This window comes from Lutra lutra, chromosome 12, assembly GCF_902655055.1.
Source record: "Lutra lutra chromosome 12, mLutLut1.2, whole genome shotgun sequence".
In the NCBI taxonomy this organism is placed as follows: Eukaryota; Metazoa; Chordata; class Mammalia; order Carnivora; family Mustelidae; genus Lutra; species Lutra lutra.
In genome coordinates, this window is record NC_062289.1 from 40,183,627 (window position 1) to 40,201,073 (window position 17,447).

At 42.4% G+C, this 17,447-nt stretch overlaps 1 protein-coding gene across 1 annotated transcript in view; it reads left to right on the plus strand.

Annotated features, from left to right (window-relative positions):
• KLHL14 (kelch like family member 14) overlaps positions 1 to 17,447 on the plus strand; it is a 97,804-nt gene that overhangs the window by 62,978 nt on the left and 17,379 nt on the right. Inside the window, exon 4 of the mRNA XM_047698031.1 lies at positions 12,831 to 12,920. Coding sequence (XP_047553987.1) covers positions 12,831 to 12,920 — 90 coding nt within the window. The remainder of the gene's footprint in view (positions 1 to 12,830; positions 12,921 to 17,447) is intronic.

Below are 17,447 nucleotides of genomic sequence, written 5' to 3' on the forward strand. Positions count from 1 at the left end.
GCAACACCTGTGAAATGTTGTCAGCCAGTGATGCTCGTTGGAGACTCAGTGCTCCAAGTTTTCATTTGCGACTGGTCAGGTAGGCCTCCAAAATTCCATATTCCCAGAAGACAGGTGTTCAGCATAAACCACATTGTTTTTCAGTTTGGGCACAAATAGCCACTCTTGGTTAAGGTAGTGGGAACGGTCCTGAAATCTAAATTCCCTGGCATGAGCCAAAGGCCAGTCTTTCTAAGAAAGGCCAGACCTTTCTATGGATAACGGTCTCAGGCCTGGTGTTAGCCCTTTCCTACACTCATGCTGATGTGAGAGTGAGAAAGGCTGGCCCGCCCTGGAAGGAAAATCAGCCATCCTGGGTCATGAGGCTCCACTAGGCTCCACCAGGGATAGATTTGGAGAGGAAGGTGCAGAGAGAAAAGTTCTTATTTACCTAGTGTTTTTCGAACTTGGCTTTCAAGAGACGAATGCTATAAAGCTGACTTTGTTTTTGATGAACTGTCTTCACAGGTTCTATTCTAAACCTCTTTTTTTTTTTTAAAGATTTTATTTATTTATTTGACAGAGAGAAATCACAAGTAGGCAGAGAGGCAGGCAGAGAGAGAGGAGGAAGCAGGCTCCCCGCTGAGCAGAAAGCCCGATGTGGGGCTCGAACCCAGGACCTGGGATCATGACCTGAGCCGAAGGCAGCGGCTTAACCCACTGAGCCACCCAGGCACCCCTAAACCTCTTTTTAAAGACTGCACATTAGGGGCACCTGAATGGCTCAGTCAGTTAAACATCCACCTTTGGTTCAGGTCATGATCCCAGAGTCCCGGGATCGAGCCCTGCATCAGGCTCCCTCCTCAGCAGGAAGCCTGCTTCTCCCTCTCCCACTCCCCCTGCTTGTGTACTGTCTCTCACCCTCTCTCTCCCTGTGTCAAATAAATAAATAAAATCTTAAAAAAAAAAAAAAAAGACATCGCATTTTACCATGGGCTATCCATCACGTAGCTCCTATCAGGGTCACCTTGACCTAGTAGTAGGGTGGAGAATTGTCTTGTGACTGTCCCATTCAAGCAAGCTCCCCACACATCAGCTCAGCCTGCAGGAAGGTACTGGGTACCATTGCCCCACAAAATCCAGAAATACGGGCCCCTTCTGCCCCAGCTCTCTCCTTCCACGTTCCCATCCCAACCGGCTCCAACCAGCTTCTTGCCTTCACACTTCTCCTTGTGCCTGCCAAGCCCCATGAGACGCAGAAACATCTGGCCCAAGACTCTTCCACCAGTTTCTGTCTTTGGGGTGAAGGTGGGAGGAGTGTTCTCTTCTCCTGCAGATGGAAAATGCCCAAGGCTCCAACAAATTCCCAAAATACTCTCTTAAGGAAAATTCCCCACTCCCTAATAGTCTTCCACGTCATTGTATATACAGGCTAAATAGGGGTGTGCGTATGGATGCACGCACGTGTGTGTGTGTGTGTGTGTGTGCACATGCACACGTGTACACATAAAACCAGACAGAACAAGTTTAGGGGCCACCTTTAGCTAGTCCTGCATAAATGGCCCGGCATGTATCTTTAGATTAGCTTCAACCTCAGGGTCTCAGCCTAGATTCCAAGACAGGAAAAAGTGCCAATATTTGTGCACATTCATAAATATATTTATAAGTAAATATCACTCAGCATTCAATGGCTGTCTAGTTTTGCCAGTAAAAAATGGTGCCAAAAAAAAACAAGAAGAGACAACTTCAGTATTCATCGTATTTCCCTATAAGCTTCTGTCTTTAGATCTGCACAGCCACAGTTCTCCACTTTTCCCCAGCAATACGGGTTTCAGAAGTTTCTCAAGACGGCTATAGCTTTTTGCCTTTCCCTGGCAAGTACCACCCACTGTGGGCTCCTCTCCAAAGATCGTGGGCTGCGCTTTCATTTCTTCTGTGTGTCGTAAGCTGTTGACTTCGTATACTTGTCACTGCTAGGCTCACCTGCCCTGGTATTTCCCAGATTTGACACACACACAAGTTTGTGTGAGTGGGCCCAGGCACACACCATGAAATGGTCATGGGAGGAATATACAACAAATCCTTCTGAATCTTCGCAGTGACAGATCCTTTGAAGTCAGATAACTACAATAGCATAATAACACATGGAAGCAATAAGAGCACATGCGGGGAGATGTGGCCTGAAAGGAACAGACGTATTGCTCACAGTTCTAATAATCCTACCAACTGCTTCTAGAAATATCAGGTGACTCCAAATGTTGGGAGAGATTTAATTAGAACGGAGGCCATTATTGCTGGATTGTCTAAGGAGAGAGTGCTCCAGAGGGAATCTGAGTTGGGCAATAGGACAGCTGCCTAAAAAGACAGTATAGATAATGGTCCATCCCTTTTATTCGTTCCCACACTCCCGAACACATTTCCTCTGGCCTCAACGGAAACAATTAATATTGCAGTATTATGATTGTAATATTCAGAACATTTTGGAAATTAATTTTAACAATCAATTTTTATTAAGTAATTTAACAAAAACAAAAATAGTATCACTAGTGCTTAGTCCAAGTTCCGGAACATAGTAGGAGCTCACTTAAATATTGGTAGAATCCATGTTCCTTTTGCTGATAATAAATTTTGTTGCTGTGACAACCTGGAAAACGGCCTTTTTAGCCCTTCTGATTTAGCTTAAGCCCCTCTGTTTCTCCCTGAAGTTCTAGTCCTTTCCTCCCTGGTGCTTCTGTTGCTTTTCTCCTCGAGCAATATCTGTGTATTGTACAGTACAATAACTGTGGATCCTGTTTTGTTGTTTATATGTTCTCTTTCACTGTGAGCTCTGGAATACAGAAACAGTGTTCCAGAGGGGTACCTGGGTGGCTCAGTTGGTGAAGTGTCTGCATTTATCTCCAGTCATGATCCCAGGGTCCAGGCCCCCCCTGCCATGTCCGGCTCTCTGATCAACAGGGAGCCTGCTTCTCCCTCTTCCTCTGCTGCTCCCCCCTACTTGTGCTAGCTCTCTGTCAAATAAACAAATAAAATTTAAAAGAAAAAAAATGGCGGCCAAGAGTTTAGCACAATAACTACTAGTTCCTCAATACATGTTTGTAAAAGAAATGAATGAACAAATGAGCTGATAGACGAAGAATTCTTAAATGTACCTTTTGCTATCTCATGGGTTTTAATGTGAACCACTAGTGTTCACTGTCCAATATTGAGTTTATGGGATCTACATCAAAAAAACTCTGTGTAAATCCTCATTATATAGACCACACCCATTTCCTTTTCCCTGACCTCAGTGATCTGGGACAACTAGGGGGCCATCATCTAAGAGACTTTAAACTATTTAAGGAACATATTTGCTACCTTGTAAACAGTCCAGCTCCCTTGACCTTTACCAAAGGTTGTATTTTCACAGCTTTAAATAATATGTGCCACTCTGCTACTTCAATTCATTTGAAGAGTTTACTGTTTTTTTAGTGAGGCTTTGTAGGTGCAGAATGAAAGGGGCCATTTCTCACTGCTCCAGAAAGATAAGAACAGGAAGCTAACAAGGAAGGAAGGGGTTTGTAGGAAGGGGCAAACATCAAACCACCAGCACGTTTCATCAACCTGTCCCTGCAAACACAACAGTTTATAAAACAGAAAACAAAACAAAACACAGAACTAATCATTGGAAGAGATTGTAGTTTTTATTCCCAAAGGCCTTTTACTTTCCAAACGTAAAAATCAAACCATATTTAACTTCAAACTAACATGCCAGGAAGTCTCCAAAATTAAATAGTTAATATTATAATAACATCATCATAATTTAGGGACATATTAGTGAAAATAATCTAATTAAAATAAAATAAGACTTTGAAAGTCAGTTTTGTTTAAATAGGTAACAAAAGTCCTACTTTAAGTCCCCTTAGGTTTGCTGGTTGTTAGTGCTTCCCTAAGTAAAGTGCTCAGAGCTAAAACTGTAAATCAGCAAGGATTTAATGAAAGCCTTTGACCTTGGCACAATTAGGTCTATAATAGTCCCTAAAGAAATATGTCACAGTTTTTGAGGAACTTTCAGACCTCCTTCGTTTAAAACATATGTATTGTTTACAGGGTGACATCTCTCCTAGAAGTCATAGAATCTGATCAAAGGGACAACTCCCTTTTCTTTCTTTCTTTTTTTAAAAGATTTTATTTATTTATTTGACAGAGAGAGAGACAGCAAGAGAGGGAACACAAGCAGGGAGAGTGGGAGAGGGAAAAGCAGGCTTCCCTCGGAGCAGGAATCCCAGGACCCCAGGACCCTTGGATCATGACCTGAGCCTAAGGCAGAAGCTTAATGACTGAGCCACCCAGGTGCCCCTCAACTTCCCTTTCTTCCTTCAGTCCCTCCCTCCTTCAGATCTCCTGGAACCCCTCCTATCTTGCACACCTTCCAAAAAGTAAACTCCACAGTCTCTCTTAGCTATCATCCACTTACTCATGCTACTAACATTTATTGATTCACTAATATCTTTTTTTTTTTAGATTTTATTTATTTATTTGAGAAAGACAGTGTGTGAGCAGGGGGAGGAGCAGAGAGGGAGGGAGAAGCAGACTCCCTGCTGAGCAGAGAGCCTAATGTGGGGTTTGATCCCAGGACCTGGAGATCATGGCCTGAACCAAAGGCAGATGCTTGACCAACTGAGCCCCCCAGCTGCTCCAATTCACTAATATTTCTAATTAATGTATTAGGTATAAAAGCTCAAGCTAATGCCCGAGTTTGACCCGGAACTCTGTATTGGGCACCGTGCTAGGCATAAAACTATAAAGATGACACAGTCCAGCCTCAAGGAGCTCACAGATCTCTTACTGGTAACAAACATAAGGAAGGCAACTTTAATATACTGTCATGATTTGGAAAGTGTACAATAAAGGCATGAATTTAGTACCATAGTTACAAGAGAGGAAGTATCAAAGCCATACTCTTTGTCAGGAAAACTCTCCAGTAGATACAATTCTGAACTGTAAGAGAGAAACAGGCTCTCTTGGTTCATGCATAGCATCCAAAACCTACTACACATGCCCTCTTTTCAGATTTATGTATCATGAACTCACTTCAATAATTTTGTCTCCAGTGGGACTCTGGGAACCTGGCTCCGTGTGCTCAGAACAAGTTGGGGACGAGGGAGAAAATGTTGGTAACCTTTGGGTTAACTCAGAACTTCAGCCAGCTCATCACTGGACTCAGACCATGTAAATTTCTTACAGGGCTTAATTTTCCAGACTAATTGTCCTTAGTGATCAAGTCATCCCCCAATATACAAACTACTACTGGTAGTTTGCAGAGATTGTACAATCCAAATATGACAAAGAAAAGTAGAGCCTTTTCTTTGAATTATTTATTCAACAGTATCTATCCAGCCCCTGCCTCATGTAAAGGGTTTTATTATGCATCTGTTTCTATCCCCAGGGAATCATTGGCCAAGTTGATAGGTCTCTGCAGAAAGAATAAAGGGTAGTATTAAACTAACTAGTAAATTTTTAATTATTTATTTTCTCAATTACACTTGCTATAAAGTTGACTAAATTGTTTTAAAAAATTCCTCTATGGAAAAAAAATTCCTCTATGATCCAATGGCAAGGAATACTCATTCAATATTATTAAAGTGGGGCATCTTTCTTTCAGGTTATATTTGTTTACAACAACATGTAAATGCTATTTGAATTTGCTTCAACGAGTAAATATTTCACAACTATACACTCTAACAACATCATGCTTACAAAATGTCATTTTTATTTTGCCAGTCTAGATAATGCCATAGAAAAGAACACTTCAAAAACAGAAATCACATAATTATAGGTAACATAAATTCTGATATCATGAAATTGAAAATCCCACAGAAAAAATATATAAAAGACAGATTTCAGCGCATGTGGCTGGCTCAGTCACTACAACATGAGACTCTTGATCTCAGGGTTGTAAGTTCAAGCCCCACATAGGATGTAGAGATTGCTTAAAAATAAACTCTTTCAATAAAAAGATAGATTTGAAATTTATGAAAAGATGCTCAACCTTTAGCCTAATTCAATATGGGCCCATTTGTATTTTAACTTGATCCCAATTGCTCACCTACCAAAGATATCACTATAAAAAGGGGTACAGTTTAACAATATCCAACAAAATCTAAAACACAGCCATCCTTTGGCCCAGAAATTTCCCTTAGAGGAATCAGTCCTACAGATGACCTCCCATGTGTGCACGCTGCTTGCCTCCAAGGACACAGCAGAGCACCATTGGTAGCAACAACCTTCCACATATGTCCCTTCTGTCCATCCCTAGCTTTGCTTCCTGATCAGGCATCCATCACCTCCCATCTCAGCCACAAGAGTGGTGCTCTACCTAGTCTCCCGCTTTCCCCTTTCTCCCTCCCCCATCTACAGGAGCCAGAGTAATGGTTTTAAAACAGAGATCGGATTACATCATTCGGTGGCTTAAAACCCCGCCAGGGCCTTTCCATCATGCCAAGAATGGAATCCATTGCACTTACTATGGCCTATGAGGACCCATCTACCCCGCCTCAGCCTCCTGCCTCCGGCCTTCATCCCGCGACGCTTTGGCCTTACTTACCTTCAGAGTCCCAGACACAGAGACCTCTCCGGGCTTCCCAGGCACGCCCAGTTCCCTTGTGCTTCAGGCTCTCTTGGCGTGGACTCCTTGCCCTCATTTTATAACGGTGCCTCCCTCTAGCCCTTCAAGCTCTATCTTAAATGCCATTCCTTGGGCACCCCAGCTAGAGCGATAACCAGGCACGCACTGTGTATACACAGAATCCCATTTTCTTCCTCCTTACATCATCTATTTTCATTTGGCTGTGTTCCTGTTCATTATGTATTTGTTTACATACTTCCCTCCCCTGTCATGTAAGCTCTAAGAGAGCTTAGTTCCCTGCCACATTATCAGCAACCAGAAAAGTGTCTGCCCATAATGAGTGTTGAATAAATGCTTGTTGAATGAATGAAGAATGGAATACATTATACCATCCCCATCAAACAGAACACTGTGCAGCTGTTTAAAAAAAAATGCAGTGGTGGACATTCCAAGTGTTATCTTCTGACCAAGCCTGCACTCTCGCACCTGCCCTGCCCTTGGCCTCCATCTCAGATCTCTCTGTTCCAGTCTTTGTGCCATTCTCCATTCATTCCACACCTGTGCCTCAAGGCCTTTGTGCTCGTTACTCGCACACCTCTCCCCTGCATGGTTCCCTGGCTCACCTCGGTCAGCTGGGGAGGACTCAGAAGTCTACTCACAAACGCCTTCCCTAACCACTAGCGACATCCCCCACCCCCGTCACTCTCTGTCTTCTGACCCTGCTGTACTTTTCTTCACTGCACCTGTCATTTGAAACAAAAGTGCCTACTTACTCGTGGACATGTGGACATGCGCACTTCGTGCTTCCCCTGACTGGAACGTTCCTTGATGCTCTTTTCCGCCATGACCTCCCCAGCAGGCGAACGCTGCCTGGCATAGAGTAGCAGCTGAACAAACACTTGACTGGTGGAGAAAGAGGAAGTGAATGCATTCTTGAGCGCAAAAAAAGCAAGGTGTGCCCAGAGTATGCCGCTGCCATTTGTATTAAAGATAATGACTCCTATATATAAGCTCTCTAAAGGGAAATCCAAGATCATGCTAACAGTGATCGCCTCTATGGTTGGAACTGAAAGGCTGAGGGGCAGGGATAGAAGGAAAACATACGGTCCTGCATATCTCGACTTTGAATAAGATTTCATTTTTACCATGGGCATTAATTTTTTTGAAAAAAATTTAAGAATTGGGTGCCTGGGTGGCTCAGTGGGTTAAGCCTCTGCCTTCAGCTTAGGTCATGATCCCAGGGTCCTGGGATGGAGCCCCACATTGGGCTCTCTGCTCAGCAGGGAGCCTGCTTCCTTCTCTCTCTCTGCCTGGCTCTTTGCCTAGTTGTGATCTCTGTCTGTCAAATAAATAAACTCTTTTTTAAAAAAAATTTAAGAGTTATCTCATATTGGACAGTTTTGCAAGGTTAAGTATTTGAAGCCAATAGAAAATCAAGGCCCCTCATAGCGTTACAGCCAAATGATAAGCTCTCAACAACCATTTATCTAGCAGACCTGTAAACTTAGCACCGCCCTATTCAGTCTCTTCTTTGGATGTTCATGAAAATGTATTGTTCGGAAGGATACTTATACTTTCTGCGGGAAGAGATATATGTTCCTTAAGACATATATGGGAGGAAATAGGGTCGTGTGGGTCTCTACCAGGATAAGACCCACATAAATACAACAAGCCTCTGTACATTTCATATGTCAGGAAAAGCACCTCTATACCCAAGATATTTTGAATCTGCTTACAAGGTCAAAATACGACCTCAGTGTTTTTTGGTTTTGTTTTTGTTTTTTAGATAAAAACTCTCCGCCAATAGACTCTACCCATCCTTAACTGGCTGATTTTTTTCAGTGTTTTTCTGACCACTGGCTTCATCAAACAACCATACCTTACTTTGAGAAAACCAACTCTTTATCTGGATTTATTTAAAAAAAATTATAGGAGTGTCCCCTTGCTCTAGTTAAGGATTCTTTTCAATATGAAAATAATAAACTTTTAAAATATGATTCAATACAAAAAAATTACACAGAAATTTCAAGAGCACCATCATTGAACACACAGGTACTCAGTAATTACTTGTTGGTTGGATGAACACACCTATTGAAAATCAGTAGAGTGAAATGGACAAGAGCGTGGGTTGGGATCCAGTTATCCCTGTGTTCAGATTCTTTCTCTGCCGTTCATTAGCTGAGTATGACCTTCAACAAGTGACTTAACCTCTCGATATTCCTTACAGAGATAAAACAAGTGAGTAATGCCTCCTTTGAAGTTAGTTGTATTAAATGAAAGATGTGGGTAAATAAAATCTTGATATATTTTATCACATATTGCATTTTATCGTGTATTATAATGTCAGATATGATTTCATTTACGTAATTCCTGCTTGCCTGAATGGAAGCAAATGAATGGCAAGAAAAAAACAAAACTGTTGTTATATTTTTGGAAATACAATACAGAAAACTATACATGAATATAATTACATATTTAATTTCTTCCTATGTATCTATAGCCCCGGAACAGTGTCTGGCACATGGTATATGTTCGGTAAATGGTGATTAGCAGAATGAGAAGGAACACAAAATAGTCTTGAGGATTTGACTCTCCTTTGTCATATCCACGAAGACCAATTTTGTGCATAACATTCTCTAGGACACTTCATTGCACTGGTACAGGGAGGGGTAAAAGACCTTGTGTAATTGAGATTTTTTTTTTTATGGCCTTAAATTTAGGAGAAAACAATGAACAAGTATGTAAGTAAATTATGGCCGCTTGTAACAGTTGCTAACATCTCTTGAGTGTGTGATGATTAGTCATTCTGCTGAGTGAATACTGTGACTTAATATCCTGTCCAAGTTATTTTCATAGTGTTGCTTGCTTCCCACTTTCTTAATTAAAAATACTAAATGTAAATGCTGTATTTAATGTCCCAGACTAGGATAGTATCTCAGGTGTTTGGGGCAGGAAAGGGAAACATGGTACAAATTACTTCCGATTCAGAGACTGAACAAATGTGTTCCCTCAGGTGACGAAGGTTTTTTTTCTTTTTATTTTTTGGCTCCCTCCGCCCCACTTTTCCTTCTGGCACTTTCAGTTTGTTTAGTAAAGTTTAGAATTCTCACAAAGGGCCTTATAAACACGTGTTATGAGATTTTAAATCTGATTTGAAAGTGCCTCTCTCCTACTCCCTCTGAGTAAAGTGACCTTTTTAAATGGAGGGAAGTGGGTTTAGATGACAGTCATGATAAATGCGGTCATGTTCACTCAATAAAATAAGGCCCAGTGCATTTGAGGATAAATCAGTGAAATGTACAGCCCCACCTGTCTGTCTCCATCATTCATTTCCACTGTCACTTTCACAGTGGCTGATGGATCACAGTTGCTGTAAAATTAGACAGCCTTTAATCTCATTTCATCCTGATTAGCTTCTCTTTACCCTTTCCCTCTAACTCACTGACTGACACGCTAAAAACTCGCACTGGGCTGTATATGAACATGAGTACAAACTTCTCCTCCAATACCCGCCTGTGAGGGCAAGGCAGGCACCCACCTCTCGAGAAATCTGAAAAGGGTCAGGCCTGGATTCCTTGTTATTTAAAAGGTAATCAATACGTGCAGGGCCCAATGCCATTTTAAACAGATGTTTGCTCTCGTTCACTGCCCTATTTATTTTGTTTTGCTTCAGGTTTAATCAGAAGTCAAATTAGGTCTTTTGCAAAACGCAAACATTGATTTAATATAGATTTTTTCTAATAAATTTGGAACGTTACACACTCAGAATAATTTCAAAGAGTTATTTGTGTGTATTTATAGCCTCCTGATTCACGGTAATAATTTAAAAAAGACAATAATTCAGGAATGAGAATACTAAAATACTCAGCCAAGATATACAGTGTATGAGGTTTAAAAACAAGAGCAAAAAATGGGAATGCCTTCAAGTAGCCTTTATACGAGGACTTCAAAAAGCTTCTCTCTTATTTTGAAGTTTCCATGGTTTAGTGCAATAGTTTTCATTTGTTTGCATAAAGCATAACAATAGGGGTAATCAAATGAAAAAGAGGCTTAAGAATAAATCATCTATTATTTCCTTCACTTAATTTCTGCTTGCCTGAGTGGGAGCAAATAAACGGCAAGAACAAAACGCAAGTATTGTTATATTTTCAGAGATCGCGCTCTATTATCGAACTGGACTTCTAGTTAAAAAGATGGTAATACAGGTTTTCCTTATTTATAAAGTTTGGGCACTGAACTGACCAAAAATTCAAATATTGCAAGAGTGGCAGTCATAACAGAAGTTGGTTATAGCCCATGGCTCCTACCCGCGTCCCATGAGAATAGATGCCTGCCGATGACAAACATGCTGGGAGTCTACACTGCCCAGATGATACGAACAAGAACTGGAGTGGCACCGGGCTGTTCCCGATGGACACAGCATCCAGCACATATGAGTAGCCTAGTTTTCTGTTGGCTCTTTGGGAACTGGCATCATCATCTAAACAATGATGTTTTTTTTTTTTCTTTTGATGTTTGAAACCCATTCCATTTTTGTTGGTCTGCAAACTCAACGCATATTCTGCCCCACTGGATTCTGAGAAACTAGATGGTGTCCCTGCAGAGCTGTATGGTTAAAAGCATTTTCCAAAGAGATACCTTAGGGTAGAGGGACAAAAGGACATCCCCAAGATGACTCCTCAAGTCAGTGACCTAATTAATGGACCATACAAATCCATACCTAGTTTTCCACATTATCACAGAAATCAGGGGTTTCCGTACCAAGGCCTTCTGGTATTATAGACATAAGTTCAAAAGCAATGAATATTCATAGTAAAAAATAAATAACTAATAAAATAACCCAAACTCCTAAAATCCTTTAGTAAGAAGCTTAAATGATCTCATTTGCTCTTTCGGAAGCTGTGTTACAGATTTCAAAGCTATGCCTGTTCCTTATTCATGGTATTTACATATCTTAGCCAGCATAAGTGCATTCTGAGAAAAAGAAAAGGTAGGGAAAACAAAATGAAATGAGAGATATATATCATCCAAAATAAGTTGGCTATAAGCTAGGCTCTCTGTCTTTCAGCACCAGCAAAAGAGCACAAAGTGAGAGCCGGCCCTGACTCATACTGATTTCCCACTGCACTGGTTTCTTAAGTGCTCTGTTGATCCGTGTCAAGCAATAAGTTCCCTGCCTGAACATGCACATCACCTCCCCATTTGTCCTCACCTAGATTTAAGGTGCCCATATGACGAGCTGAACAAGGACATCATTTTTCCTACTGGTGTCACTGGGTCCAAACCACCGCATGTGATATGATAACTAATTCCGTGTGAGTTTACATTTGCCATATGAGACGATAATAGCAGAGGCCAGCGCTGTGCGGCACACGGGCTGACCGGGCTGTCCTGGCCTCCCTGTGCATGTCCCCGAAAGAGAATGTAAATGAAAACAGACAAATGCAGAGAAACCTGGCTTGGGTGGGTTTCTGAAGAACAGGCCCTCCTCGAAGCCACCACATTGGGGCTGGGGAGGGCCGGGGGGTGGGGGTGTGTGGGGGGAAGGGCGAGACCAAGGGAATGGATATTTGTGATATTCCTGACAGTTTTTATCTTTGTTCCAGAAGAGCTCCTAAGCAGATAGATAGAAAATGTGTGATTGTGCTGCTAATGACATTGTACAGGAGATTAAGCGTATACATTTGGAGAAGGCATTAAATCAGCAGGACCTTAATTTAAAAACTTAAAACTGTATGGAAATTCAGCTTGCTCATTGCTGTGGAATAGAAAGCTCCCGAGCACCCTGAGTCTGTTTCTGGAAAGATTGCCAGCAAACCAAGTCTGGGCAGAGCATCTTCATGGCTCCAAGTGTATGCGGGGTTATTTCTTCCAAGAAATAACCTCTAGCTCTGACCACTTGGGAGGATCGGTCGTTGTTTTAGAATGCAATCTCCGTCATCAGGCAGGTGAGGAGAACTTCAGAATCGAAAGCGGCATGACAGGTTGTCCTTGACTAATTTGCCGGATAACATTATGTAAAATTAGTCAAAAGGGGTTGGGTTTGAAATTGCCGGGAACACACAAGGCTGAGTCCCTGTGGATGGGTGGGTTCCCCGCTCTGTTGCTTATGCTCTCGTCTTCCTTCCGACTTACTCTCACATTCTGTGCCCTTTGGTAGAAGCAAATAACTAGGGCGCCAAGGTATCAAGTCCTGAGATGGAGAATTTCATGCGTCTTTTTCTCCCCTCCCCCCCCCCAATTCCAGTTATGCCGTACAACAGTGCCCACCACTGCGTTGTGGAGGTAGAAAACTTCTTGTTTGTGCTGGGTGGAGAGGACCAGTGGAACCCCAACGGTAACTATTGAACTCAACAAGTATGTGTGTTGTGGAAGACGCCGGTAGCAGCCCGTTTCGCAATTACTGTGGAAAATATATTTCTGTGCACAGGGACAAATGAAACAGTCGGTAAATTGGGCTGACAATTGGAGGGAGGGTCAACCATTGAGCCGGCAGAGGACACACGCAGCAGAGCATTCGCTCATTGACTGTCTGGGGATTTGGCTTCGCAGTGACGCCCCGGCCCCTCTCCTTATCCATCCCCTGAGGAACGCCACGAGCATTAAGCACAGACTCCCCAGAGGCAGGTAGCAAGCTGCAGCTATTAAGAATTCTCACCACCTTCTCCACCACTTTTCTCCCGTTTTATCAGTACAGTAAGGCAGTTTCCATAAATTAGCTTTATCTGCGGTCATAACGCCTAACCCCAGCTCAAGTTCTTTGGCCTTGGGGTGGCTGCACCTGGTGCGAGGGCCCCTTTCAAAGACCATCCACCATCCTCCCCGTTCACGGGATTACTTCATAAATTTATCACAAAGAGAAACTGAACATTTTAACACACTTCCCAAGCCAACACAGGGAGAGCACTGTGCCTTGCAGAATTCACAAAATTATCGAGATATTTTTGGAACGCCTGTGCGTGAAGGAGGAGTCGCAGTTGTAGCCTTCTGTGTAACAGAGATCATTATGGCCGAGAAACCATAAAACAGCTTGCAGGTACACATTTTTACTCTAAAACCCCCAGAACATCCAAGCGAAATTACATATACTGCATATATTTTATTGTGAATGCTCTCTTTCAGCATCTGCACCAAGGCAAATTATAGAAAATTGTTACATCTGTTCACTCTAGAAAATCTTCAAGGAAAACAACCCAGGCCACCCTCTAGGAACATTTCTTTGAGGAGAGCAGGATGTTCTTTCTCAAAACCTGCCACTGTGTTGGTTCCTCTCTTCAGCGTTCCAAAGGGGACAATTCCTGAGCTTTGTGAGTAACAGGTTTAGAACAGGAACAAAAGGGATATTTAATATCTCTCCTCTAACTTATCTTTGCAGTGACAGACTTGACGTGTCCCCAGAAAAAGCTGGCAGATGTGCAATCCGCTGTAAACTCCCCATTTACTGTTTAACCTATTCTCCCTTCCTCAAATCGCTGAAGTGATCTGAATTGAATAGAACCTTTGTAAGTGAACAGTGCACAGCCATCAGGTTTATCTAAGCAAAAAATCTGCGGGACAGTCTTTCTGAAGGCCAGCTTAAAACTATCACGTGACAAGAGAAGGCTGCCAAGTCCTGTTTCTGGGGACGATACACTCTTCGCCGGTGGAGCAGGTCTCTGTTAAAATGTCCGTATCGGTGCGACCACTTGGTGTTCACAAAACACTATGAACTTCCCATTCCTCTGAGACAGATCTTTTCAGTGGCACAGAAAACCTGCTCCCGGGGTTATGCCCCCTCCTCCTCAAAAGAACCTATATCTGCTTACTGTCCCGCATCTTCTCTACCAGAGCTGAGAGATTGAGTGGGGCAGGGTGGGTAGGGGAGGGCATAATGGACATAGTCCTTCCTCTGGTCTAGAGAGTCTAGGTTTTAGCTCCAGACTAATTCAGACCTCCATAAAACTATGCCATTGGACCTCACCCATCTGCCTTTCTCCACTCCTGAGAGGAACAGGAATTCCGTTGAAAGCCCTCAATGAATATGCTGCCACAAAAGACGGTAGAAAAACAGTGTTGCCTTCATGGCAGGGACACCTGTCACTGTCACTACGCAGTGTGCCCTGTGTGAAGAGCTATGTGACAAGTTCTTGCCAGACTGTAGCACTGAGGCATTGTGTGCTTTGGACAGTTGCCACTAATGCATTCGTGTGATTAACGTGTCTCTCTTCTTTCGCTTTAGCCACTAGGGGGCTCAGAATTGAATTTTTAGTAAAACTTCTGTTTTACGTTTACTCTCAATCTGGGGCTGGCAGCTAGCTCTTTTTCTGTTAGACCCCCTTGTGGAGCTCTGGGAGCCCTACCTGCAAAGCTGAGTCACTCTATTCTGTCCCTGATGTGTCTGGCACGTGAAGTCATTTGCATAGATCTGGGCAAATGTTGAGGAACCACTGCTGTGGCTCTCCTAAACAGAGGAGAACTGGTCACGTGAGGAGGCAAGCAGGCCAGTCTTCTGTCATTGGCTGAGGCCTTCCTCCAGGTCAGGGGGAGGGTGGGCAGAGATATGGCCTGTACAGCTGAGAGCGATTCCCCAGAAAGGGAGCAGCTATGACAGTGAGCGACCTGGGGAGCACAGCATCAGTCTGGTAGAGGTATCAGGGCTTGGTACCAAACACACCTCTACCACGGTCTTTTAGACATTTTCCTTGAAGCTTCATATTCCAACCATCTGGTCAACTATTACACACACACACACACACACACACACGCACACATACACACGCCCCTTTTTCTTTCTTACCATGAACAGTAGTAGTTACTGAACACTATTTGCTAAACACTCATCTGCATATTTTACTTAATCCTCCCAACCATCCTGGGAGGCCTGTTGCATGATTGTTCTAGCTTTGCTATGAGGAGTCTGAGCCTGAAGAGGTGACAGAACTTGCCAGGACACACAACTTGCACCAAGATGGGCTGATTCCAAACTAGGTCTGTCTGCCCCCATCTTCAACCATTGTATAACATTTCCCTCTCAGGCAGACATAATGTACTTTGTTAGATACTAAATAACAGTCATGTTTTTGCCTTTGATGTTGTAGAAATTAAGTCAGTGGAAAGTGGCTCTTATTCTCAAAGAACTCCTTATCACTTCTCATTTAGAAAACCATGCAGGGACTCAGTCATCTCAAAAATACAGGATTTTCGTATTATAATACCTTATGCAATTAAAAAGTAAGCAGCTAATACCAAAACTTATAAAGAACAGCAATCCTATGATAATATATAACTTTAATTTCATTGCTACCAGGGAGGAAAATTTTTAAAAACGTGAATTCAAATGCTTTGGATATGTCAGTTCCAAAAACAAAATCTTAAGTTAAACTTCAGTTCTTAGAAAATGATGCCTGAGATGCATGTCTTTGAATGAAATACAATATTGTAAATTTTAATACATGCTCATAAACCATGTATGTACTCATAAAATACAAATATAATCTCAGTTATCTATTATCCTGATTATAAAACCAAAATTTGAAATCACAAAACATATTACTTACTGGAAATTTAAACAGGATACTCTGTTTTTCTAGTCAGCTATAGATATTAAATCCTATTAACTCCCTTCATGTCATTAGTGATAGGAATGCATTATAATTTTCTAATACATATGCATATATTCTGTCAGTGCCCCAGCTTACAGAAAACCGATTTACATTTGTCCCTTACTGATGGTCATGATTGACTCCCCAAAACACTGCTTGGAGGAGACTTCCTTTCCTTCCCCTTTCTTCCCTTCACCACTGACTGAAAACTGCCACTCCACACTCCGCTTACCTATCAGCTGAGGGATAGTCAACAGCGGTGTCTGGTGATAGGGCATCATCACACAAAGAGGAGAAATTGGGGAAGAGTTAGGAAAGAAATGGAAAAGATCAGAAGAAATTAAAGGAGTAGAGTTCCCTCACTCCACCAACACTCATTTCTTCTGATGTTCATTATCTCCTCCACATATCCTTTGCCAACTCCAGAATGCCTCCCTTCTTTTTCTCTCCTCAGTCCTCCATCCTCACTCCTCTTTCATACCACTGATCCTGCCCCCTGGAAATTCTTTCTTCAACTTCTATCCATATCACACCAGGCCCTGGTTTAGCCTTTTCTCTGAGTGAAGGCCACTACCAATACAACCAAAGCAAACATCGCTCATTTCTACCAGAAGGCACTCTGTCCCATTCCTGAATGGAGGCATATGTCTTCCTCCACACGGAAATTCTAAACCAGACTTCACAGAGAAACACTTGTATGTCTGGCGGGTATGCTCTACATTCCTATAAACAACATTTATCTTCCAGTGCTTTGGGGAATTAACCTTGGAGCCTATCAAGAATATTTTTTTTTTCCTAGAGTGAAATGTTTGCACATTCTACAAAAACTCCATTATAAACCAACTCTAGGTGTAATCCTTCCTTAAGCTGGAGGCTACCTTTGTGGAATCCAAGTCTTTTGGGTCATTCTCACTCTTGGAACTCTTAAACCCCCAAATGAAATGTAACTTACCACCCAATCACACCACCCAGACCTTTTCACAAGGTCCTTGGAACTCATGATATCACATCCACAAAATCCCCAGAATCCTTGAACTCTCTTCTGAATGGTCACTTCCATTCTCTTTTAGTCGAAACCTGGCAATCTTCTGAGAGTACTGTTTTCCCAGCCACTCCCTCTAAAGGGCACTGGGTTCTGCCCCACCATCTGACCCAAAACTTCTTATTGGAGGCAGGTAGCTTTATACTACCTCTTTATTGTCACTCCCACAACCTTAAAACCCACCACTTTAAAGGATGTCTTCAGGTTTTACCACCCACTGCCCCTTCACGTGGCAGCTACT